The sequence below is a fragment of the Vigna umbellata genome, chromosome 10 (assembly GCF_029865625.1).
Source record: "Vigna umbellata cultivar VRB3 chromosome 10, Vumbellata_1.0, whole genome shotgun sequence".
NCBI lineage: Eukaryota > Viridiplantae > Streptophyta > Magnoliopsida > Fabales > Fabaceae > Vigna > Vigna umbellata.
The window spans coordinates 17,564,450-17,590,363 of NC_142174.1; the positions used below are offsets into that span (position 1 = coordinate 17,564,450).

The 25,914-nt window shown below is 33.0% G+C and overlaps 2 protein-coding genes across 5 annotated transcripts; one reads left to right on the forward strand and one right to left on the reverse strand.

Moving 5' to 3' along the window:
* Positions 1-1,872: 1,872 nt before the first annotated feature.
* On the forward strand, positions 1,873-18,248 carry LOC124834872 (uncharacterized). 4 transcript variants are annotated; one of them, XM_088100331.1, is made up of 16 exons: positions 1,873-2,116; positions 6,082-6,207; positions 6,368-6,471; positions 6,638-6,911; positions 7,031-7,123; positions 7,227-7,317; positions 7,935-8,004; positions 13,955-14,003; positions 14,422-14,593; positions 14,675-14,773; positions 15,933-16,001; positions 16,246-16,384; positions 16,805-17,003; positions 17,416-17,516; positions 17,604-17,640; positions 17,882-18,248. In XM_088100331.1, exons 1-16 carry the CDS (start codon positions 2,107-2,109, stop codon positions 18,037-18,039), a joined length of 1,791 nt encoding a protein of 596 aa, XP_087956457.1. In that variant the 5' UTR covers positions 1,873-2,106; the 3' UTR covers positions 18,040-18,248. The 4 variants fall into 4 exon arrangements, with proteins under 4 accessions (XP_087956457.1, XP_087956458.1, XP_047165634.2 ...); XM_088100333.1 differs by having other exon boundaries at positions 1,951-2,087; XM_088100332.1 differs by having other exon boundaries at positions 1,873-2,104; positions 6,082-6,471.
* A 1,356-nt stretch (positions 18,249-19,604) lies between these two features.
* On the reverse strand, positions 19,605-20,837 carry LOC124834874 (uncharacterized). The gene has a single exon (XM_047309683.2). The coding sequence runs from the start codon at positions 20,835-20,837 to the stop codon at positions 19,932-19,934; it is 906 nt and encodes a 301-aa protein (XP_047165639.2). The 3' UTR covers positions 19,605-19,931.
* Positions 20,838-25,914: the final 5,077 nt, after the last annotated feature.

A 25,914-nucleotide genomic window follows, 5' to 3' on the forward strand; every position in this document is an offset into this window, starting at 1 on the left:
ATAGTTTAGAGAAATTGAAATGAATTATTTTCTAGACTTATATGATAATGTATTTTATTCTTCTATAACATATTCATTGCTTAATTAATATCAGAAATATCAAATATCAGCAGTAGTAGGGAATTAATATCAGCAGCAGGAACATTATCCATACAATGATATGATATCAGAAATATTTACAGTATAAAACGCCCTCAACGAAATAATATTTACACTATTTCATGTGATCCCATTATCATTTAGAATTAGAACATCTGAAACTATTGAGTAAAAAAGCATACAAAATGCATGATCATATAAGAGCAAGAAATTGTAGGTTTAAAAACCAAATTTGAGATAGCAAATGATACATTGAGTGTAATGCTTTTTAAGAAAGAATATATAAGTTTTCCCGAAAAGCTATTAAATAGAAATGTAAAGAAAGAAACAATTCATAAGTTAACTAGACCCAAACTATTAAAAAGTTCAATTTTTTTAAAACTGAACTATAAAATATTATAATTAGTTTTTAATAAAAAGCAGTTTAGTTTTTCTTAAATATAATATAGTATAGATAAGTTGATTACAATTTGCTTATCTATGTATAACACTCTCCCTAACTTTTAATTTTATTTTGTTTTTTTAGTTAGTTTTAGAGTTGGGCCGAGAAGCCCAGAGGAAAGAGTGGTTTACCCTCTGCACTTTCAACTTCTCATATCTTACCTTTTTAAAAATTTCAATTTTAATCTTAATTAATATTTCTTTAGTTTTTTCTCTTTCACTTTGCACCCTTTAGAAATCTACACGGATTTTGAACTTCGATTTATAAATTTTTTAAATTTCATTTTTAAATTTAAAATTTAATAATACTCCAATTTATTTTAAAATTTTAATATTATCTAATATACATTTATATTTTAATAATTATTAAAATATAAAATTTATTATTATAATAATTATATTAAAAAATAAAACTAAAAATAATTAAAATAAAAATAGTAATAATGAAAATAAAAAAATAATATAAGATCTGATTTAATATATTTAAATATATTAAATTATATTAATTATTATACTAAAATTAAAGAATTATTAAATTTTAAATAAAAAAATAAAATTAAAAAAAAACTGTTTATCATTTGTTTTCTAAATTAAAAAAATTTTAAAAAAATCCGATAAATATTTTTAAAAGTTTGTTTTTTAATTAAAATTTCATAATTATTTTGTTTAATTAAAATTCTAATATTATTTAATATATTTTTATATTTTAATAATTATTAAAATATGATTTATATTATAATAATAATTACATATAAAAAATAAAAATAAAGTAATTAAAATAAAAATAGTAATAATAAAAATAAAAAATAATTATATAAAATTTGATTTAATTTATTTAAATATATTAAATTATATTAAAATATCAAATTAAATTAAATAATTATTAATTTTTAAATAAAAAACTAAATTTTAGAAAACTTTGTTTATCTAAAATATGTTATCGAATTTCGATAAACAATTTTTTTTAAATTTTTTTTATTTAAAATTTAATAATTATTTAATTTAATTTAAAATTTTATATATTATTTATAGTATTTATTTTTATTTTTAGATATTTTAATTATTTTAATTTTTAGTTTTTAATATAATTATTATAATAGTAGAAATTATATTTTAATAATTATTAAGATATAAATGTATATTAAATAATATTAATATTTTAAATTAAGTTAAATTATTATTAAATTTAAAATTTAAAAATGTTATTTAAAAAATTTATAAAGCGGATTCTAAAATTCGTATAAAGTTTAAAATTTATTAAAAGAGTGTAAAATAAAAAATATTATAAGTTGATTAAAGTTAAAAAAGGAATTTTTAGAATTATAGGTTGAGAGATTGAATATGGAGTGAAACAGCCCAGAGGGAAAGGTGAGAGGGGGAAAGGGGGAGACCTGGTTTCGTTCACTAAGCGCGAGAGTTCTTTTTCCTTTATTTTTCCCTTTTCTTTTGGGGAACCCTAGGGACAGGAGGTGTGTTGCGGCGAGAAAGAGACGCATGTTTAAAGTTCAGTAGAAGGACAAGTCTCTGTGAGAAAGGACCAATTTCAGGCATGGGAAGCTGTTTAGTATGTTTAATTGTGTGTGCGGTGAATGACATGCTTTCGCTATTCTTTTATGTTCATATGGGTATTGATGAATTGAGTATGCAATATTTGTTAATGTGATATTGAATTGTTTTGGGTAATTAAGTACATCGTGATGAACTAGATTATGGAAAATTATATGAATATTAGCATGTGTTTTTTTTTTTGTGGTTACGGAATATACAAACTTGGGTGACAAATAGGTAATTTGATGTTTGGACTATTATGGGGTAACGGAAGATGAGAGTTCTCCTCTGTTTTCTGTTTAAACAGTAGTAAAATTTAATAATACAAATGTGTCTCTTGTTTCGTAACTATTTATGGGATTAGTATTATATGGTAATGTTATATATGTAAAGCTTCTCTTAAATGGAAAGAAGAATAGGATAGTTGTGGATGGATATGGGTATATAATGGGTTATGTTTGAAAGTTGGTAATTATAGTGGAATTAAGAATGTGCTGGAAAATTGTTTATTCATCGTGGTGTTTTGTTATTCTGAATTCGACTGGCAGTTGGAGTTTGGAATGTATGAGATTAGTAATCTTAATTAAACAATTGTATGGGAAGTGTTGGAAGTTCCACATTGACTAGAGATAAAACCAATTTATAATATATAAGTGGGTGCAGATATTACCTTACAAGCCTGGGATTGAGTTAGGTTTAAAGTTCACTACTTAACTGGGAGCTAAACTGATTATGTTTGGATTTTATTATTGTCTTTGTTCTTATCTCATGAATGAAATGATGTATCAAGATGATGGTTTGGGTTGATAAGAACTTGTACGGAAATTTTAGTTAGGTTTGATGCTGGTTGGAAAATTTGGGAATTTTTGTATCTTGTGGTGGTTTAATTATATTGTCGTGATATGCTTGATTGTATGAATTCCTTTTGGGCTCAGTGGTATTGAAATTGAGTATTCATAATTGGGAAACTCGTATATGTTCTGTTGAATTGATTTGGGGATTTGTTATGAGTTGAAATAATAGGTATATAACTTGAAGTAATTTTAAAGGGATAAAGTGGGATATATATGTTTGAATTAAAACTGTGTTTGTGGTCTGGAAAAGATAAGGTGCGAATTGGAGGGGACATATGTATGCATTCATTTTGAATAGTTGATATTGAATTGGAAATGGTCTTGTCATAATTTGGAACGTGGGAAACTTGTATGATATTACATTCGAATGAAAACAGGGGAATAAGTTTGATGCAGTTGGAATTTGGGGTAGTAATGAATAATTGAGTTGGAAAGAGTAATATAGGGATAATATAGGTGTAGTGTAAATGGGTACTGTTTGAACTAGGTGGAATCAAGATCTAAAAAAAAATCAGAAAATGGGTTAAGGTAAAGAATTGTTGATATTTGATTGGTGATGTGTCGTTTATTTTAATCTATTAAAATCATAAGAAAAGAAAATAAGTAATACTGGGACGAGAATTTAAAAGTGGTGAATGAATTGTCTTTATTCTATGAATTGAGTTTGTACTAGTTAGGGAATGGAGATGCTATGCTTTCACGTACTGTTCGGTTAAAATTATAAAGAATCAATATATGGGTTTTAGAATGATTAGTAAAGAGCCAAGTATGACTTGATTATAAATTAGTTTTGGAAGAAAAGAACTCTGGATATGTTAGATAATTGATGAACCATAATTTTTTTAGTGATTAAATAATTGGATATAGTATGAACTGGTAGGGCAGGGGTAGTATAGATGAAGCTTTGGCATATACATGTAAGATCATCACTAATGAGTAAAGACACTAATATGATATGTTGGGAAGCTTCTTTAGAAAGAAAATTCTGTATAAAAAAAAACCTTATTGTTTGCTGTCACGAAGACTTCCTGTTAGCTGCTATAAATTTTGTTTATATATTGTTGTCTTTGCTGTATAGACTACATAAATGCTGCACCAAAAAAAAAATTGCTGTCTTTACTGTAAAATCTGCATAAAACCTTTGTTGTTTTTGCTGTAAAATCTGCATAAAACCTTTGCTGTCTTTGCTGTAAAATCTGCAACCTTTGCTGTCTTTACTGTAAAATCTACTTAAAACCTTTGCTGTTACTGCACCTAATACCTTGCTGTTTGGGCTGTTCTGGATGCTATTATTGCAATTAAAACTTTGCTGTTTGCTGCCCAAAAAGTCTTGCTGTTTTGGTTAAAATGGTGCAGAAATTCTTTGCTGTTTTGGGTTAAAAACATAAAATATTTTCTCTAATCGCTGTAAAAATTGCATAAAATGCTTGTTGGATGCTATTATGATATTGATATAAAGTCTTGTTCTTGCTGAAAAATAATTGCAGGATTGATGTTAGAAAATTAAATTGATGGTATGATTTATATATTGTCTGTGGATGTTGGTTGGTTACGTCAAAGTGGAGTGTTAAAGGGGTATGATCAATCTTGATATTATAATTTTGCTGAATTAATTTCAGATTTGTATATGATTTGTCGTGTTATGAATCTTGATTAATCAATGATACTGGTGGATATAGATTGATAGCTTGTGATGTAGAGATAGTATAATGATCGAGCCTTTAAAGATATTGGAATGTAACAGAGAAATTGGTGGCTGTTTTAAGTAGTTTAAATGCGATGCGTTTGTGCTTATGAATTGGTTAACATTGATATGATGGTTTAGTGTGTATATCTGTTGGATGGAGTGATTGTGTTGATCATAATTATCTTTGGACAATTTTGTTCACGGGTGTTGTATGCTTGATGTTATATGGCTGTTTTGATATCACTTTGATTGAATTGGTTGTCATATGGAATATCTTTTGCTTTCAAGTTGTCAAGTCATGTTTGGTGAACACTTGAGAAATGATAGAATTAGCAATGTCCAAGTAAGGTTGGTATGGATAGACTTAGAGTGTACCCTGGGTCTATGAAATGGTTTAGAGAGTTGGTTAGAATACTCGAGGTTGGGGTCTTCCTTTCGCTTGCAAGTAGCAATGAAGGGGAGCACTCTTCGACTGTATTGAGACAGTAAGAGTGGGTTGGATTACTCAACCCCCGGATAGGGGTATGGTTTGTGCTTGGTGTTGATACCCGAGGTTGGGGTCTTCCTTATGCTTGCAAGTAGCAGCGAAGGGAAGCACTCTTCCGATTGTATTGAGACAGTAAGAGTGGGTTGGACTACTCAACCCCCGATAGGAGTATGGTTTGATAATTGTTATACCACTGGAAGTAATGTACCATGAGGGAAATAATTGGTTTGTTGTCGTGGTCAAATTGTGCATTGTTTGAACACGGGTGATATCATATTTTTGAGTGGTTGTTCTTGTTTGGTTATGTGTCATTTTTACGTTAACTCATCATTACATTTGTTTGTGTGTACCTGTACAATGATAATATAACTTATATTATATGAGACCTCAAATAGGAATGCATATGATTTTAAAGTTGCGGTTTAACAGAGTGGGGATTTACATCTGCGAATATTGCTTCAAGTTTTATTTAGTTTATGCAAAAGATTAAAGAATTATACCAAACTCATTATTATTGAATTGGAATTGTTTAATGACTATTTCAAGATATATATATATATTTTTTTCTTTATAAAATTTTATGCTATATATCGAAATTCTTTATGTTTAATATACTAAATGAATTTCAGATTTGAGACCTGACAAATTTTGCATATTGATGTATTTGTAGACAATTTAAATTGAATATTTGAATCGTAACAATTAAAATGATCGAACATAAATTGAGAAGTCACTCTTGACACGCCGAAATTTTAAATTTTGCTGCATTTTCATAACATCCAAATTAGGGGTGTTACAATTGTAGAATACATATATAACTTAAAGAATTGTGTAATTTTTTATTCTAAACCCTCTATATCATATTTTTGAAGTACATAATTTCTTATGAGGTTGTCTGGGAATAATGTTTGAGGTTAGTAAGTACCAGGAATAAGGATTGTTAAGGTGTAAATTGGGTTTTATAGGTGCAAGAAGAAAGAGGTTGTTAGAAGATAAAATATCAGGGCCGAACCGTGAAAAGCCCAACCACATTTTCAGAGGCACGCATCACTCTGATACTGTTCGTTCGATCACGACACCGAATTCAGACAGTAACACTTCTTTGAACTCACTCTTGGTTCGTTGAAATTGAAACCAAGAGTAACATTTTTTATGAATTAGCGTAACTATTACTTCAGAAAGCATCATCACTTGAATTATATGTTGCTGAAAATTTTACAATGGGAGTGATAAAGGATGGAACAATCTCAGGGGTTATACCCGAACCTGAAGGATTTTTGGTGCACTATCCTGCGTATCCTTCGTCTATCTCTCGAGCTGTTGACACTCTTGGTGGAATTCAAGGCATTCTCAAGGTATTGCTAACCCTAATTTCGTTGTATGATTAGATTGATTAATCAATGTCGTTGCCTATTACTGTTATTTTTGTTCAAATTATGAATTTTTTATGGTTTTTTTTTTCTACTTCCTTCACGCTGATTGCAGCTTCTGTTAATTTTTGCTTTTGGAGTGATGTTTTAGGCTCGGAGTTCACAATCAAACAAGTTAGAGCTCCGTTTCCGTCCGGAAGACCCGTATTCGCACCCTGCATTTGGGGAGCTACGTCCCACCAACACTCTGCTTCTCAAAATTTCGAAGAGAAAGTCTCCCAGTGTTCGTGAAGCCAAAGAAGCTTCTAGCAGCTCCGGAGTGAAAAATGGGGAGCAAGAAAATCAACCGGAAAGTGAGCGGAAGCAAGAGGAAAGTCTTTGTGCTGACATCGTTGCTCGAGTTACTGACGCTTATTTTTTTGACGGTTAGGCACTTGAAAGTGTTACTTTTTCTTTTTTCTTTTATAGAATTTAATTAGATTTATGCAACTTCTTAAACGAGTTATACGGTTGATTTCATTTTTGTATTTTAAAAAAAATAAAGGGATGGCGGACTACCAGCATGTGATTCCAGTCCATGCTGATGTTGCCAGGAGGAAGAAGCGTAACTGGTCAGAGCTAGAAGAGCCGCTTTTTGGTGAATATTTTGTTTCAATGTTTCTGTTACTTCAACATAATGTCTGTGGTGTGTTTAATGGCTGTTATTAAAAGTTAGTGGCTTGTGTTGTGTTCTGTCATAGATAAAGGTGTTTTCATGGATCCGGATCATGAGGATGTTATGATTATAGTGCCTCCAATTTTTTCTCCAAAAGATGTGCCAGAAAATTTAGTGTAAGTTTCTATGAAATTTCTTGTTTAGTGATCAGATACTTAATTTAATAGAGAAGTCAGGGAACAACATGCAATACCATAATTGTTCAAAATACAAAGAAAATGACCTGGACATTATTATCAATCTTCATGATGAGGAAAGCTCTAGAGACTGGCTTGAGAGGATATTTATTGTGTTATCTGTCATTCTTTTTTGTTTTAGCTCTTCTAGTTCATTTCTAGTTTTCAGGATTAGTTTGTTTAAAATTATTTTGTCATCTTGTGTACATTTATAGTGTATTGCCTCTGTGGTACCTTTCAGCGAGGCTGTATTTCTTGCCAATTTATATCTGTATGTTCTGTAAAGATTTTCTGCAGTTTGCGGTCTTCGGAGAATATGACACACTAGATTCTTAAAATGGATGTATTTAACATATTCATTTCTCGTGTCTTTTCTCTACACTGATGGAATGGGAGTTGGCAATGAAGTTCTCAGTTATACTTGGTTTTCCTTTTAGTTGTCTGCATCATAAGTTTCTTATTGTAACTTTTGTTAGTTAACCTTGTAAAGATTTGACTGGCAATTCTATCTTGTGTTAACTTTATGTTGAAGCGACTTAGTCCTTTTCTTATTTCAGTTTGAGACCAGCTGCCATGCCGAGCTCAAAAAAGAAACAAGAGGAAGTTGTACAACAACATCATTTCGAGGTAAGGATAATTCAGATAAATTTCTTAATAGGATATAGGCATAAAATTTAATCACTTTCGTAGGTAGGAGTATATCAGTTACATTTGGTAAGTGTTGATGACTTGTCTGAGTCTCTTTGGCTCCTTGTCACAATTACATCTCTGCAGAATCCTTCATGAGTCTATTGATTGAAATTTTTTATTAATTAGTCTGACCCATTCGTTATCTGTGCAACCTTCTATCATCCTGACATTTCATACATATAAACATGTAAATACCTTTTCCTTGTGGGGCACAGTAATAACTACATTAAAGTAAAAGGGTTAGATATATCTAGAGAGAGGTGAATGAAGTACCTACCTACTAAATATAAAATTAAATAAACACACACACACACATACTCAACAACACAGACCCTTTTAATATTTTAGGATCTAATTGCGAGGTATGAGACTTGAATCCTACATTGTTAGTATATAATGGTAGTGTGATGTTCATAAGGCTTTGGGCTCTCCAATTACAATGGCTAGCTTATGTTGTGTGGTCTTCCAAGATTCTTATCAATTGGTATTATAGATTTCCGCCATGTCTCTCTGCTGCAAACACATTGCAGTGTTTGCTGAGGACTGGTCAAACGGCTAATAAGTATATAGCTGCCTGTGTAGTTTCTGGGACTGTAGGGTGTGGTTTAATGTTATGATTCAACTGTAAGGTACAGGCCATGAACCCATGTTGTATGAGATTCAAATATGGGATTTATTAGCCCTTGGGATTTTCCACTGTACAGCTAGTATTTGTGTTGTTCACCCATGCTTCTTGTCATAGGACAAATAAGTGTCAGGCTTATGAATATTTAAGTGGTACTTTCGTGTCACTAGTCCTGTTAAGAATCAGTATTCATTTAAAAGAATTGAATTTAGAGTTAGTGGTTTAATGAAATAAGGGACCTTCAATTGTTAGCAGTTGAGTGCATTGGAAGCTAAAAATAAGGATTTAGAAGAAAATATACTAGAAGAATCCAACCCAAACTATCCTATATAAATTAGCAGAGAAATTGATAGGATCTAATAAGATCAAAAGGGTTTGTATTGACTGGCTGATTTACCACTCTAGTTTCTGTGACCTGTGAAACTAAAATTCCAAATAAAATTAGGGTCTTGACCTAAAGGAACATTAGTTGGCTTGTGCAAAATAGAGAGATTGTTAGATATTAAGATGTGTGTTTTTGTTATTTGGGCTTAGTCTATTCTGTATTAGGGCATTGGCCCATATCTTACAATATAAATAAACTACCCTATGTGTATGCTAAACACACAAGGGATATTTTCTCCCAATCTTCTCTATTTCTCATATGGTATCTAGAGCACAGGAATAGTTCCAGTCAACTCCACGGTCTCCGGCACCTATCACTGTCGCCGTCGTCACCGCCGCCGTCGCAGCCGCCGCCGCCGTCGCCGCCGCCGCCGCCGCCGCCGCCGCCGCCGTCGCCGCCGCCGGAGTTCCAGAATCGACCGGCGACCACACCATCGGATCGTCTCGGCCGGGCGACCACCGTCGCACGAAGATCGCGGCGATCGGACCCACGCGCCGCCACGCGCCGCCGCAAGATTCGCCGCTCCGCCGCTGCCGCCGCGCGTGCCGGCGCGTCGCCGGAGCTTTCCGCCGCCGATCAGCACCGCCGTGATCGCCTCCTCGCCCTCTTTCTGGATCTGTGGTCGTTGCGTCAATCGGAGCACTTTGAATTTTTAGGGTTTCTCCTCTCTATGGCGTCTTCCTCGTCTACAAACACCTCTATTGGTGGCTCATCTTCTGATCCCAATATATACCAATTATGTGAATGTACACTTGTCCATTGACAAGTTAGATGGCACAAATTATGCAACATGGGCGTCCGACATCAAACTTTGGTTGAAGAGTCAGGGTACTTAGATCATCTTACTCAAAATGTGACTACTGCTCCCATAGATGACACTTCCCGCTGGATGAAAATTGATGCTCAGTTATGCATTGTTATAAAGTCCACCATTCACTCCTCACTGAAACAAATGTTTCGATCCTATGAAACATGTTCAGAAGTATGGGCACAAGCGAAGTTGTTATACACCAATGACACTCAGCGTCTTTATGGTGTTTGTCAGGACCTATTAACTGTTATTGGTCCGCGCAATCCTGGTCCTATGGCAGAATATTTGGGTAAAATTCATGCCCTTCTTCATGACTTTAATGATATATTACCTCCTGCTTCCACTCCTGCTGAAGAATTGGAACAACGATCAAAGTTCTTCATGTTGTTGGCATTATACGGACTCTCTGATGATGTTTCTCATGTCCGTGATCAGATTTTGGGTTCTCCTGTCATACCCAACTTTACTTCTACTTGTTCTGCTCTTTTGCGTATACCGAGCAAACCCGTCACTGAGACATCCCCCATACTGATGATTCCTCTGTTATGGCTGCTCAACGTGATGATCGAAGTCGGTCTCGCAAGCCAAGTAAAGGACGTCCAAAATGTGACCATTGTGGCAAGTTAGGCCACAAATTGATAGATGTTATGCTCTCCATGGACGTCCTCCTCGACCTGTAGCAATGGCAAATTCTGATCCACCTCCCCGATCACCGTCTGCAGACCATCCTACTTCATCTAATACGTAGACAAACCTGCAATCTTTAACGAATTTCTCAATGGTATGAGGATCATCAGCACTCTGGTTCCACTACATCTGCATCTGTTGCACGTACAGGTACACCTTTTGTTGGTCTAACTCACTCCCTCGGACCTTGGGTCCTTGACTCAGGCGCCACCGATCATATCACTGGTAACAAGTCCTTGTTTTCTTCCTTGTCATGTCCGATAATTTACCCTCAGTAACAATGGCTGATGGGTCTAGAGTCTCATCTCATGGTATTGGTACTGTTAATATTTTTCCATCCATATCCATTGATCATGTACTTTATGTCCCTGGGTCTCCCTTCAACTTATTGTCCATTAGTCGTTTAACTCGTACTCTTAATTGTGTTATTTCATTTACTAAAGATTCTGTTTGGTTGCAGGACCGGAGTTCGAAACACATGATTGGCACAGGATGTGAGTCTCATGGCCTTTATCATCTCCGCCCTTCTCCACATGTTGGCGTAGTCATGGAGTCACCATCCCTTCTTCATGCTCAGTTCGGTCATCCTAGTCTTGCCAAACTACAACAACTTGTCCCGAGGTTGTCCACATTATCAAGTTTGTCGTGTGAGTCTTGTCAGTTAGGGAAGCATACTCGTAGTTCCTTTCCTCGTAGTGTCTCACAACGGGCGTCGTCTCCTTTTCATTGGTTCATTCTGACATTTGGGGACCTAGTCGTGTTAAGTCCATTTTAGGTTTTCAGTATTTTGTTACCTTTATTGATGACTATTCCAGATGTACTTGGTTGTTTTTAATGAAGAATCGTTCTGAGTTGTTTTCTATTTTCAATCTTTTTTCAATGAAATAAAAACACAGTTTGGGGTTTCTATTCGAAATTTACGTAGTGATAATGGCCGTGAATACCTTTCTCAACCGTTTAAACAGTTTATGGCTTCTCATGGCATTCTTCACCAAACCTCATGTGCTTATACCCCTCAACAAAATGGGGTGGCTGAGCGCAAGAATAGACACCTTATTGAAACAACTCGTACACTTCTTATTCATGGTCAAGTACCCTCACGTTTTTGGGGTGATGCAGTTCTCACAGCATGTTATCTTATCAACCGCATGCCATCTTCCGTCCTAGATAACAAAATCCCTCATTCTATCTTATTTCCTCAAGACCCTCTGCATCCATTACCTCTTCGAGTTTTTGGGTCTACATGTTTTGTTCATGATTTTAGTCCTGGTCTTGATAAGTTATCTCCTAGGTCTCACAAATGTGTCTTCTTAGGATTTCCACGGTCACAAAAGGGCTATAAGTGTTTTTCCCCTTCCCTCAATCGTCATTTTATCTCTGCTGATGTCACTTTTGATGAGTCTTCTTTTTACTTTTCACATCTATCTTCTAGTTCTGTACCTCTCCCTGTTACTGTTGATATTCCTCTTATCTGTGATCCTCCTGGTGATGCTCCACCCATTTTGTCTTCTCCTTCTTTAGACTCTCATTCACCACAGGATCATCCTTCACCTCCACCCTTCAGGTTTATAGTCGCCGTAATTCTCCCTCATGACTCACTTCCGGTGCCGCCTCATGTGTCTCCTCCGGCTCCAGCAACTGAGTCTGACTTGCCTATTGCCCTCCGTAAAGGTATACGCTCTACCCGTAACCCTTCCCCCCATTATACTGTTCTTAATTACCACAGATTATCTCCATCTTTTTATACTTGTCTCTCATCCATTTCTTCTGTGTCAATTCCCAAATCTGTGGTGATGCCTTAACTCATCCTGGTTGGCGTCAAGCTATGATGGATGAATTAAGTGCTTTACAGGAAAGTGGAACTTGGGAGCTTGTCCAATTACCATCTGGAAAGTCTGTTGTTGGTTGCAGGTGGGTGTATGCTATCAAGGTTGGTCCTGATGGCACATTGATCGTCTGAAAGCTCGACTGGTTGCCAAAGGCTACACACAGATTTTTGGTTTGGATTATGGTGATACTTTTTCTCCAGTGGCAAAATGACCTCTGTTCGCCTATTCATTGCCATGGCCGCTCTTCGACAATGGCCTCTTTACCAACTTGATGTCAAAAATGCTTTCCTCAATGGTGATTTGCATGAAGAAATTTATATGGAGCAACCGCCTGGCTTTGTTGCTCAGGGGGAGTCATCTGGATTGGTATGTCGTCTTCGCAAATCCTTATATGGCCTAAAACAGTCTCCTCGGGCCTGGTTTGGTAAATTCAGTTGTGTTGTTCAACAATTTGGTATGTCTCGCAGTGAAGCGGATCATTCAGTGTTCTATCGCCACTCGAGTGCTGGATGTATCTACTTAATAGTGTATGTCGATGATATTGTTCTCACAGGAAGCGACTATCTTGGCATCTCTCAGATGAAACAACACCTTTGTCATCATTTTCAAACCAAAGATCTTGGCAAACTCGGTACTTTTTGGGTATTGAAGTAGCACAATCCAATGATGGTATTGTCATATCTCAGAGGAAGTATGCGTTAGACATCTTGGAGGAAACAGGGTTAATGAACTGTAAATCTGTTGAGACACCTATGGACCCTAACATCAAACTCCTACCAAATCAGGGGGAGCCTTTCTCAGATCCTGAACGGTACAGAAGACTAGTTGGTAAATTAAACTATCTTACTGTTACGCGTCCTGACATTTCCTTCGCAGTTAGTGTGGTGAGTCAATTTCTAAACTCCCCATGTGAAGACCATTGGGATGCAGTTGTTCGCATACTGAAGTATATTAAAAGATCACCTGGAAAAGGTTTGCTATATGGCCCTAACAACGATACAAAAATCGTTTGTTATTCAGATGCTGATTGGGCTGGTTCCCCTTCTGATAGGAGGTCTACTTCTGGATATTGTGTCTCTATTGGTAGCAACCTGATATCTTGGAAAAGTAAGAAGCAAAGTGTTGTGGCAAGGTCCAGTGCAGAAGCAGAATATAGAGCTATGGCATCAGCTACTTGCGAGCTTGTGTGGCTTAAACAATTGCTTAGTGAATTGAAATTTGGAGATGTCACTCACATGATAGAGATAATAGGTATGTAAAGCTTCAAAAAAAAGGAAAGATCTAAGTTTCCTTTGAAAAATTTATACTCTTGTTCTGTTTCTGGTAAAAAATTCGTTACTGAAATCAAATGACAGTTTTTTTTTCCATGGTGATAGTTGTTAATTTGTCATTTATTTTCGGCAGTAATGAAAAATATCCATAATGAAAATCTGTGGATACTAGGTGACATATACATTAAAAAGAATTAAAATGAATTGTGTAATTTTTTGCTTTGCTGTCATCGGTCATATGCATTATTTTAAGAAAAACTTTCCTTGTGATGTGTGCAGATGGACATGGAGATGGAGCCAGTCCTTGCACTTGATTTTGATATTAAAGATATCCTTTTATCAATTGGTAGAATCATCGTATTTCAAACTTATTTAAGTTATAAAGTTCTATTTGATTATATTAGGCCTATTTTTATCGTTTTAGCTCCTTTTAGTGTATTTTTTTTTCTAAATTGCTTTTATAGTATACATTTGAACCCTTCTTGATTAATTTTAGCACATTGCCAATATCAACAAAGTACTTGCAAATTAATACTATTATTTAGTATCTCACTATTGCTGCATGTTCAGTGTATTTTCCTATTTGGACCCATTAATTTTTATTTTAAATTTTATATAAATTTTATAGTTTTTCTCTTTGTTGATATTTCTTCACTTTTTGAATAAAATTTTGGAAAAAGTTTTCCAATAAATAGATCTTAGTGCAATTTGCACTTTGTGCTTCTATATTTCCTTAGCTATCCTACATATTCCTAAGAAAGTGAATTGGGAGGAATACATACCACAAGGCTCAGATCAGTGGGAGTTACAGATGGTTGTATCTGGAATGTTTGATGAGCGACCTATATGGTCCAAAAATTCTCTTACTGAACGCTTGCACAAGAAGGGCTTAAGCTTTTCGCATGGCATGCTCAGAAGGTGACTGAAGTAAATTCAGGGGATTAGCTTTTGGAAATTCTAATAATTGAATTGCGAGTGACCATCTGTTCTTTCTTGCAGGCTTCTATCTAGAATTTCTTATTACTTTTCCAGTGGCCCGTTTCTGAGGTTCTGGATCAAGAAAGGATATGATCCACGCAAGGATCCCAATTCTCGCATGTGAGACTTACTTTATAAATTCTAAATAATGCCTTGGATTCTAGTTATGCATTTGCACTAAAAAGGTGTTTGGTAGTATGGCAAAATATTGTATTATTCTTTCAAAATGATGACAAAATCTAATTTATTATTTTTCATTCCATTTGGTTTCCTATTTCCTCATTTTGAGTCTGTCTAGCTTAACCTAATCCTTTTTCGTTAACTTTCTCAATGATGGTTGATGGACGATGTAGGGTAGTATGACCTGGAATTTCCAGCTAGTTTAGAGTATTAGCTTTGAATTTTCAATATTGTACAATGTTAGGTTTAAAAAGGCATATCATAAAATTTGGGTTTTTTTTGTGTGGAAAATTGTGCCTTTACTTTAGGTGCTTGCATGGCCTTAATTCAAGCCTTTTTACCTAGTCTTACTTTTTACCTAGAATTTATTACTACTTTGTAATTTGCTTAAGAGCCATTATGTTGGTCCCTACAGTACAGCAATTCACCTTAGTTTGGTAACACCTAGGCACAAAATGAACCGACGCTGAGATCACGATTACAGCCATCATTGCAACTACCTCATTGACTTCCTCTTTCAGTTTTGTGAGGCAACGACCAATGACTTGTTGGTGGTATCTATCAGAACAGTAAAATACAACAGGAGTAAGAAACATGTGCTCCAGGGGTGTACCCTCTGAACTAGGATCAGTTGTCCTTAGGAGCTTCACAGGTTTTGGTAAGACCAAGATGAGTTGGCTTTCTAGCTAAATATATGCTACTTTTGGTGTATTTAGCTTTAATCCCTTTTCAAGTTCTATTTTCAGATTTTATATCAGATCAGGGCGAGGATTCTTTCTATAGATTATCTATTTTTTGTTCCATGCCTCTTCTTAGGAGTCCCTCGCACCGATATGAATAAACTGGATGGCTTATTTGTTAATCTGGTTTCGGATTCCGTTCTGGTTCATAATTGATCAACTATCCATGAGCTTCCTATGATATTTGCCTATAACATTGAATCTTCAAATATGAATTTATATATTTTTTACCAAGGTTTTAATAACACACAATCTTCATTCCGTCAAGTATTTTTTCAGTGAATTTTTGTTTGCTGTACTTTGTTCAATAAATTTGAATTTTCAATCTGTTGACTACATTTAGCCTTTTGGTTTAGCAGTTATCAAAGAATCGATTATCGAGTACCTGTCCCATTACGAAGTTACTGTGATGCTCATTCAGCCAATAAGTAAGTCTTTTTCTTCACTTTATCTCTTTCTATGTTAACAACGCTGTTGACTGTGATTTGGAATCACAAAAGTGAAGAGAAGAGAAAGAGATCTCTGGAATTTACTACAATCACAATTAAATTTATTTGCTGACCTCTAGGTTGATATAACATATCTGGTTTTTGCCACTAAGTTGTTTTCTCATTCGTTATTATCTTGCTATTTAAGTTGTTTCTCATTTGAAAGGGCTATTATTTCATGCAGATCAAAACATAAATGGGAGGATATATGTGCTTTTCGTGTCTTCCCTTACAAGTTCCAGACTTCCTTGCAGTTTTTTGACCTTGTTGATGATTATATTCAATCAGAAATAAAGAAGCCTCCACTCCGAACAACTTGCACTGTACTTCTTTTATATGAAATCTTATTTAATATCTCGCTAATTATGCTGCACATTTTGTGCAGACATACTCACATTTTGTGCTGACACACTTGATATCGCCTGACTTTTAATAGACAAGCATGCTTTACTTGCTACTGTGCATTTACGTGTTTCATATTTTTCCTATTGCGTAGCATAGTCCCTTACGGCTTCTCTATGAATGATGTGGAATTGTTCATTTTTCCTTTTTGCTTTAGCAATCAAGGAGTAGAATATTTATTCCATATAATATTGTTTTACTCTGAAATTTGTGCATATCGAATTGTTGTGTAATTTATGCCACAGAAGATAACAAAAAAAAGAGGCTTGATTTAATATTTCATGCTTGAAGTTATGAGAAATCTCATTAACTAAGTTAGATCTAAAATGCTACACTTGCAGTATGCAACTGGTTGGTTCTCACAACACATGATCAATTGTATCAGACAACGTCTTATGGTGCGATTCCTATCGGTATTTCCCAAACCTGGTGGTGAGAGTTTACACAAAGCTGCTATTTCAAAGTTTGAAAAATTGAGGAGGGAGAGCTACAGACATGCCATGAAGCTCGATGAAGAAGAATGCCAACAACCTAATTTAGGTTCTCCTTTTATTTATTTTTTCTTTTTCTTTTCCCACAATTATTTATATTTATTATTGATATTGCTTTAGTATTTAATAGAGCCAACGGAATAATTCCACATATAATAATATGATGTAAGAAGAATAATTAAATCCCCTTTTAAACTTTGTCTAGTTCCTAGCCTTTTATTAGTTATTACACTTCTATTTCTTAAGAAGCCCCTACATATTTATGAATATTTATTGATTGAAACTTGTAAGGGAGAATTATTTTCAGGTATTTCCGAGCCAAAGTTTTCTTAATTTGTTTCCTCAAATGGCTATTTGTATCAGACTTTATTAATGTTGTTGGAACAAATTTTTGTTTTTTTAATTTGTTGTTTAATATGACTAAGAAATTATCGATGAAAAAATTTGTGTTTTGGACACAGGTTTGGAAGAGCATGAAGAACTTGACAATGCTGAAGATGAAGAAGAGGAGGCAGCTGAGGGTAACGATAGTGAAGAAGAATGGGAAGAAGAACTTGATCTGGTGATTTTTTTTTCTATCTATTTTATGCTTTTATGTTTTGTCATTAGATTGGGTTAGTGATGACTTTTATGTTGTTGACACATGTAGGCTGGAGATATTCAAATTCCTCTGCAGTCTCAGTCGTGTATCCTTTTCTATTTCAACTCCAAATTTAGTTATTTAAAGAACTAAAAATTCATAATTATATTATTCATACATACTACCGCAATTATGTTTTTTAAAATTTTGCACATAGAAGATATGTTTCTCATTGTTAAGCTATTAGATTGGTACGTGTTAAGAGAAGAAGATGGATTTTTATCGTGTAAGTTAGGTTTCCTCAAGGCTCTCAACTGTCACTTTTTGAACTCCCTTACAATGTTCAGATACCAACATTGAGAATTTTTCAAGGACTCATTTACAGGAACTTTTTGGTAGCTTTCCGCATAATGAAGTTGATGGTGCCAACCTGCAAACAAATGGTAGCGACGAAGAATATCACATATACGAGGAAGATAGTGAGGAGAATTCCTCCGGCGAATGATTTCTGACATTCTTAGTTACATACGTGGGTAAACATCGCCATACATTTGTTGATTAAATTTTCATCATGTAACCTAGTGTCCATTTTTATTATAAAAAAAAAGTAGATAGAAAATAGTCGAGAAATGGGCATGGATGATTTAAGAAAATATTGTTTCATTTTGTATCTATTTTTTGTCAATAATTATAAAATATATAATTTTATCTTTAGTTTATCTTTTGTTTTTTTAAGATGTCTATAGAAGGCTGAAACATAGTATGAGAAAACAGTAAAATATACATTTTTGCTGTAGAAACATAATATGAATCCCAGTCTTTATGCATACTAACACTTTCAGCCCTGAGCTGATTGAAATTGTGATATGTGGGAGTGTGAAAAATAAAGCGATATATCACTAATCACTAATTATAAATAGAGATGTCTTTTGCATTACTGTGTAAGTTACAAGTATATATTTACAATTGCAATCCATAAAAGTAATGTGAATACATTAGATAATTACAGAAATGATGCAAGTTTGTACTACACCAAATCGTATGTATTCCTAGAGCATCCAACTTGAATGGATCTTGTCCAAACTGAGGCCTATTTGAGTCTATTTGGTCCCCTATTCATAAAAATATATGATATCAAACACTCCTTATTCATTAAATGCACTATCCTTTCCCATCCTCTCCCCAACTTCACTAATATTTTGTAGTCACAGTCCAAGTTGGTAGTTGAAGAAACTGTTCGCAGCTATATGATGAAATGCATATAGTTTGAAGTCTTGCCACATTTTGCTCAGCAAGCACTCTTGCACTTGTTGTGTACTTGTTGCTAAATCCATCAGTTTTCCTGAATATGTGGTTGAGTAACCAGTAGCTTTAGTTCCAAAACTGTCACACATCCCATCTTCTTCAGTGCTCCTGTTCTAATAATTATGTGTGTAATGAGAAAACAAATAATATTCAGGAATTAACTGTGCATAATAGCATATTTTAAGTGCTCATTCCAGTTCAAATAGATTGAATGGTTTAAGATTTATATATATATATATATATATATATATATATATATATATATATATTATATTAGATAAATTTAATTTATCTGAACTAATTAAGTTATTATATTTTTTTTTACTAAGATATTTTTAAAGATTAAATTATTATGTTTTTTGGACAGAGAGAGTGATTATTTACAGTGGTTAATAGAATGATAGTTCAACCTATGGGTATAAATGTTCATGATTTAAAGGAATTTTCCCTTATTATATAAGTTTTTTATTGCTTAATTATTTTAGGTTATTTTTTCTTTTTTTATTCTAGGAAAAGATTCAAACTTTTTGTACATGTTGTGTTTGTCCATTTTTAATATACAATCATTTTAAAAAGTTTCTTACTTTTGTAAATATTATTCTTCATAAAATAAAGAATAATTTATATGATGATATGATATATTGATTATTTTAAGCTAGTTAATCAAAACTTTCGGATAGATTAAACTCAGGTTTAAAAACACATCCACATGATAGATAATTAACAGACAGACCGTATCCAAATTTAATAATGATGATATAAACACTGGATAATGAGAGGAATTTCCTTTATTTTTATAGTATCATTATTCTATGCAATTTATAGTGAAGGCTCCTTATTCTATAAAAACACTAATAACTTCTTCTTCTAGAAGAGTTTGCTTTGAAAGTTTAATTACATGTTGATATACTTCTCTATTCCTCTTAATCCTGTCAGCAAAGTAATACCACCACTTACATGGTTCTTGTTTAAATTGCAAGAAATATAATAATGTAAAGCTAAAAGAGAGGGAAGAAAACAGAAAAAAGAAAAATGAAATTGCTGATAAAAAAAAGTCAATAAGGTTAACTTGTTTGTGTATCATATTTTACCTTAGTTAGACACTAAATTAAGAAAAGATACTCGAGTGTTAATAAGGTGCTTAAACAAGCAATCCAATCCATTTTCAAGCCCTTCAATGACTACGAGCACAGCCTCAAGCCCTTTATGTGCAAATTGAATATTCTCAACTTCAAAATCTTTGGCTGGATTATCCATCAACATTCTGCAAAGTGCCAAGTCCACTTTTTCCAATTCATTCACATTTTGAACAACTCTCCCTTTCCTCATCACTCTTGACACAAATCTCCACTTGTTAGTCACCTTTGACCTTAAGATTGGTGAAGAAAGAAACGACATAAGTGACTGAAATATGCAGCTGGTGATCAAGCTAGCTTCTCTCAGAACCCTCACAACTGCTGAAAGATGCTGATTCAGATCCAAAGGAGGAGATGCCCCAAATGACGACCCTTCAGCAGTGTTCTTCAACAAAACAAGATATTTCGTACATTGTTTCCTTGTGTTTCTTCTCAGACTCCAATACGAAGACACATGGTTCTGAATCACCAAGTCTCCAACTTTTCTCCTTCTGAGTGCTGATTGAAAATCTCTAACATTTCCCTTCATCAGCATCATGGCATCCCTTGTTTCTCCCAATATGTCCAAGAATCTCACTGGACAATCTAGCAGCTCATCCACCCATTTTTGGTTTTGATCAAGAGACAGTGCTTGTTGGGTGAGTGGCAATTTCAAAAGATCTTCCATGCACTTGTACAACTCTGCAAGGCCTGAGAGACCAAAGAAAATTCTCTCCACTTCCGATGAAGACGAAACCTCCCATGATTTGAGCTTGTTGAGCTCTTCTTCAATTCGAAGTGTGTTTGGATGTGATCTGGTTGGCAAGCTTATGGATCGAATGGCATAGCCATGAGAATGTTTTGTTGAAAAGATAGAAGCCATGGATGTTAGAGATGTTGTGCTTCTGATAACGTATATATATATATATATATATATATATATATATATATATATATATATATATATATATATATATATATATATATATAAGAAAGCATGTATACGTGTTATATAATAATGGTTACAGTGTGGTATTTGGGATGTTGTTGTGAGGTCTTGTCGTGTTTTAAATGGAAAGCCTATGTATGTGTAACAAAGGGTATAAGGTGGTCCTCTCAAATTGCCTCTCATGTCTTTTTTTTATCTCACCGTCCCTCATGCAGAGTCACTCAACTTCCATACAATATCATGCACACCAAGGCCCATGCATCAACACCTTCTACACAGTACAACCATACACTTATCTCATAATTCTGTAAGGGAATCACTCAACACTGATTATCTTTCCTAACTTCAATGGATTTGGGAGAGAATCATTAAGAGGATTTGAAGGTAAATTTTTGTTGTTGTTTATTTGAGTGAATTTGGAGATAAACGAGAGTGATTTGGAAATAAATTTTTTTAATCTTGTCACGTCAATCAAATCCTACACTAATTCTCACAAACTTTACTTTCAAATTCATTCTCACTTACCTCCAAATTTACTCAAATAAACAACAACAAAATTTACCTCTAAATCCTGTCAAATTTTTTCAATTACTCTCCCCCAAATTCATTCAAGTAAACAAGGCCTAAAACTTCACATTTTAAAAAATTATATCAATTTCTATTCAAAACCATCTATATTATCTCATTCATAGATTCTTTATTTTTTCAGCAAATTCTCATTAAGAAAATATACTACTGATAGATTCTATATTTTTAGAGAGAATTCTCGTTAGAAAGATATTATTTTCAAGTGAAAGCTTTACAATAAATATACGGGTCTATCTCATGTATGTAATTAACTTTCTTACTTTTACCTATTCTTCTTATACTTAATAATTTCACATATCCACTCTAAAAATTTTAAATATATTTTTCACTTTCAAGATATTTTTTAAGAGAAAAATATCCTTTTAACAACTTTTTTTAAACAACTTTTTGGTCAGTTTTAAATATACCAATCAATAAAACAGTACACATAATCTATCATCAAAAAATTATTAAAAAAAATTATTAAAATATTATTGTTCTTTTAAAAAACAAAAATGATAAGATAGTTTTAAACTTTAAAATAAACAATACTTCAAATATATATTTAATAATCCCAATTTATCACTTTGTTTAATATCAAAGTACTATTTAAGTTAGATTAACACTTAAATTGTCTTATTTATATGAAATAAATATAAAAAAGTTGAATGTTATTTAAAAATAGTTTTGCAACTAACAAAACTAGCTATATTCAACTGTATATTCACATCATAACAGATAATATAATTAGCAACTAATTTAATGATTGGTTAAATTAGCACCTGAGATAACAAGTACTAGGAATGGTCACACAGAATCACTTGCAACCAATTGGAGCAATTATTTTTATTCTTGTTATCAGCAACCAATTATTATTATCTGATACCAAATTATAAATTGTGGCTGAAAATTAAATCATATGCTACAGTGATTTGTGATAATAGTTCACCAAATCAATCATGTATTAAACGGTGGGGCAGAAATTGTCAATATATTTAGCAACAGCAGCAGTGGTAGTTATTACAGTTGAAAAAGAAACATCTGAAAACCTTTTGTTTTCAATATTTTATTTTCAATAATTATATTATTTGCATAAAGTATATTCATTGACTTGGTTGATAATACTTGTAATATTTATCAACTAGTTAAAAAAAATCTTTTTTAATACTAAATTAATCCATAACAAATGTACAAATGACATTTTCTATATGTAAATTATTTTTCTATTTGACCTTTAATAGTATTGTTAAATCTTAACATAAAACTCATAAATATATATGAAGAATTTCCTTTTTTTTTTCTATAGTTGGTTTTCAATTTTATTCTTTAAATGATTTTTTTTAAAATTAAAATAATTATTTTATTAATTTTACTCTTTAAGTATTTATTTTTTAGAAAAATTTAATTCGTTTGACATTTTTTAAAATTTAACCATTTTTTAACTATAAAACTATCTACAAAATAAATAAAAACTACTTATAATAAGTTATAAGAATTATTCATATTTAATAATTTAATAATTATAATAATAATAATTTTTTATCTTTATTAGTTGTATCACTTTAATATATAAGCTCATTTTTCTCCTTAAAAAAACTAATTTATTTCATCATTTTCTCTGTCCTTTCTTTTCTTCTTCTCTTATGGTTTCTTAAAAAAATAATGATTTAAAGGTATTTGAAAGTTCTGATACTGAACTTGGAAAAGTTGTATGAAGTTGCATTGAGCAATATGATGAAAGTTATATTACATATATGACAGATTTAAGATTGAATCTCTTTTGTCTTTTTGTTATTGAAGACAAAAAAATTATTATCATAATTTTGAATTGCACGAACAACACTTCCATACAGTTCCTTTTAAGGATTGCAATAATCATCATTAGTTGTTACACCTAAAACGTGTTCATGTGTGTATGTATCTTTCAAAAGGGACATTGTTTTCCAAATACCACGGACACTAACGTGAAACTGTCTTTTAACCAAACTCAAACCTTAATTAACCAATTCATTAAGGCTCTAAATCTTTCATCAAACCTGGTTTTGTTTAATTGAACTCAAATGACAAAATTATTAATGCATGTTAATATAAAATAACCTGCAAAATATAACTAGGACTGAGAGTTAACTTAAAATACTTAAACTATAGTTAATCCATACTTCTTTAAACTTAAAAAACTAATAATACAGTTAACTAAAAACTAATTAAACTAATTAATAATACATTTTAAAAATACTGAACTATTTTACATTCAGTGCAGTTAACTACAATTTAAGTTTATATCAGTTTTCCCAATCACGGCTTAATTTGCTTTTTGCTTTACATCCCGTTCATCCCACTCACTCGGTGCTGCTGTTGAAGGTTGCCGCTGTTGAAGGCTGCCGCCGAGGTTACCGTTGTTGAAGGTTCGCTGCTGTCGAGGTTACCGTTGTCGAAGGTTCGCCGCTATCGAAGACTCGCTGCTATCGAAGGCTTTGCCGCACTCTACCATCACCGAACTGTCGAAGGTTCTACCTCCATCGTCGAAGATTCTAAGAACACTTCTCCTTTAACTGGAAAAGAGAAGCAAATCTGGAACCCTAAGTTACGAATGTTTTTCTTGTTGTTCAAACATTTTTGAAATGTATTCTTAGTTGTTCAAACATTTTGTTAGACATCTTGTAACGATTGCTTGTACGTGGAGAGAGCATTTGAGGTTCTTCCATCATCAGTGGCCAAGATACTTTATTATTCCAATAAGGGTTTTAAATTACCGTCTGGGGTTCTTCCATCATCGTTAAACACTACACCATGCTTTGCCAGTAGTTGTCCTGTTTATTGTGTATGAAGATTATTGTGTAGTTAGAAAAGTTAAACCAAAACAAAGCCTCACATGCCTCTTGCTACATTTCGCTGTAGAAAGTATGAAACGATTTTCCAAAATAGTTATTTGGATAAAACTGAGATAAAATTGTTTGCCAATCAAAGTTTTCTTAATGGTATATTTCATCTCAATAATTAAAATTGGTGTACTTTGTGTGGTCAATTTTTGTTGAAAAGTAATGCCACAGAGAGAAAATTGAACTCACATCCTCTTTTATTATAAAATAAAAAAATGAGAAATATTGTTACTAAAAAAGAAATTGTTATAATAATTGTAATAATAAATAGAGGAAAGATGCTCCCTCCACCACCACTGTCTTCTTCCAGTACCTCCTCAATTTACTTTTTTCCCAAAATTATCCTTAAGTTAATTTTTCTTTTTACTTTTAAATTAACTTTTTATATTTTTAATTAAAAATCCTAATTCTATACCCTCATTCCAGCACACACCACCTCCCCCCTCTCTTCTCTTTCTCTTTTCCATTTCCGTCACCCACCACCCCCCCTCCTCTCTTCTCCTTCTCTTTTCCATTTTCATCACCCACCCTCACACCCATGCCCCCCTCCCTCTTCTCCTTTTCTTTTCCATTTTCCTCACTCACCTTCACACCCACCACCTCCCATTTCTTCTCTTTCTCATTTCCGTCACCCACCTTCACACCCACCACCCTCCCCCTTCTTCTTCTCTTTCCCTTATATATATATATATATAATGTGTGCGCTGGTATGTGAAAAAACTGAAAAAGATTCATTAACTACTAAAACCTTATTAAAAAAAAGTTGTGTGTTTTACTGCATAAAAAACAAAAAAAACTGGAGGTCTAAACGGATATTCATATCCGTTTGGTTGTGCCTACGGATGTTGATCTTTCATTTCCGTTTTTGTTAACGTTTTAATTACGGTAATTTAATTTTCAGGGGCAATTGTGGAATGGGGTGGTGCAGGAAGAGATTTGTGTTGGTGTAGGGAGGAACACCCTAAATAGAGGGGTAGAAATTTTATAAAAGGATAAGAAAATGAATGGTATCCACAAGGATCAAGTTACAATAAAGTGTGCCTATTGCATGTATATTTGAGAGTTATGATTTCTGGTCAAAAAGTGAATCGACAATGATACAAAACATATGTGGTTTTCAAAAGTGAAACAGCAGGAAGAAACAGGGGATTTGAGGTCTAAAATACCAACTTCAACCATATTAAAAGTGAGTTTTACTTATTTAGTTTTACAAATTTTACCTTTTAATCTTTATTATAGTTAAAGTTTTAATCTAAAAAATGTACCATTTTAATCCTCTTCTTACAAATTTTAAAAATAAATTTTATAAATCATTTAGTCTTCATATCTGAACAAACTTTACATTTTAGTCTCTAATTATCCATTTTAATTTTCTTATAATTCCAGTAGATAAAATTTAATTTCTTTTTAGTTCTTTTGTATCTAAAATGATTGGATTAAATATGTTAAAAATAGTATGTATAATAATTAAATGATATAATTTCTAAGTATAACGACTAAATTAAAGGTAATATTTATTAAGGTATAAAATCCAAAGGAGCAATATTATCTTAAAAGTAGTATGT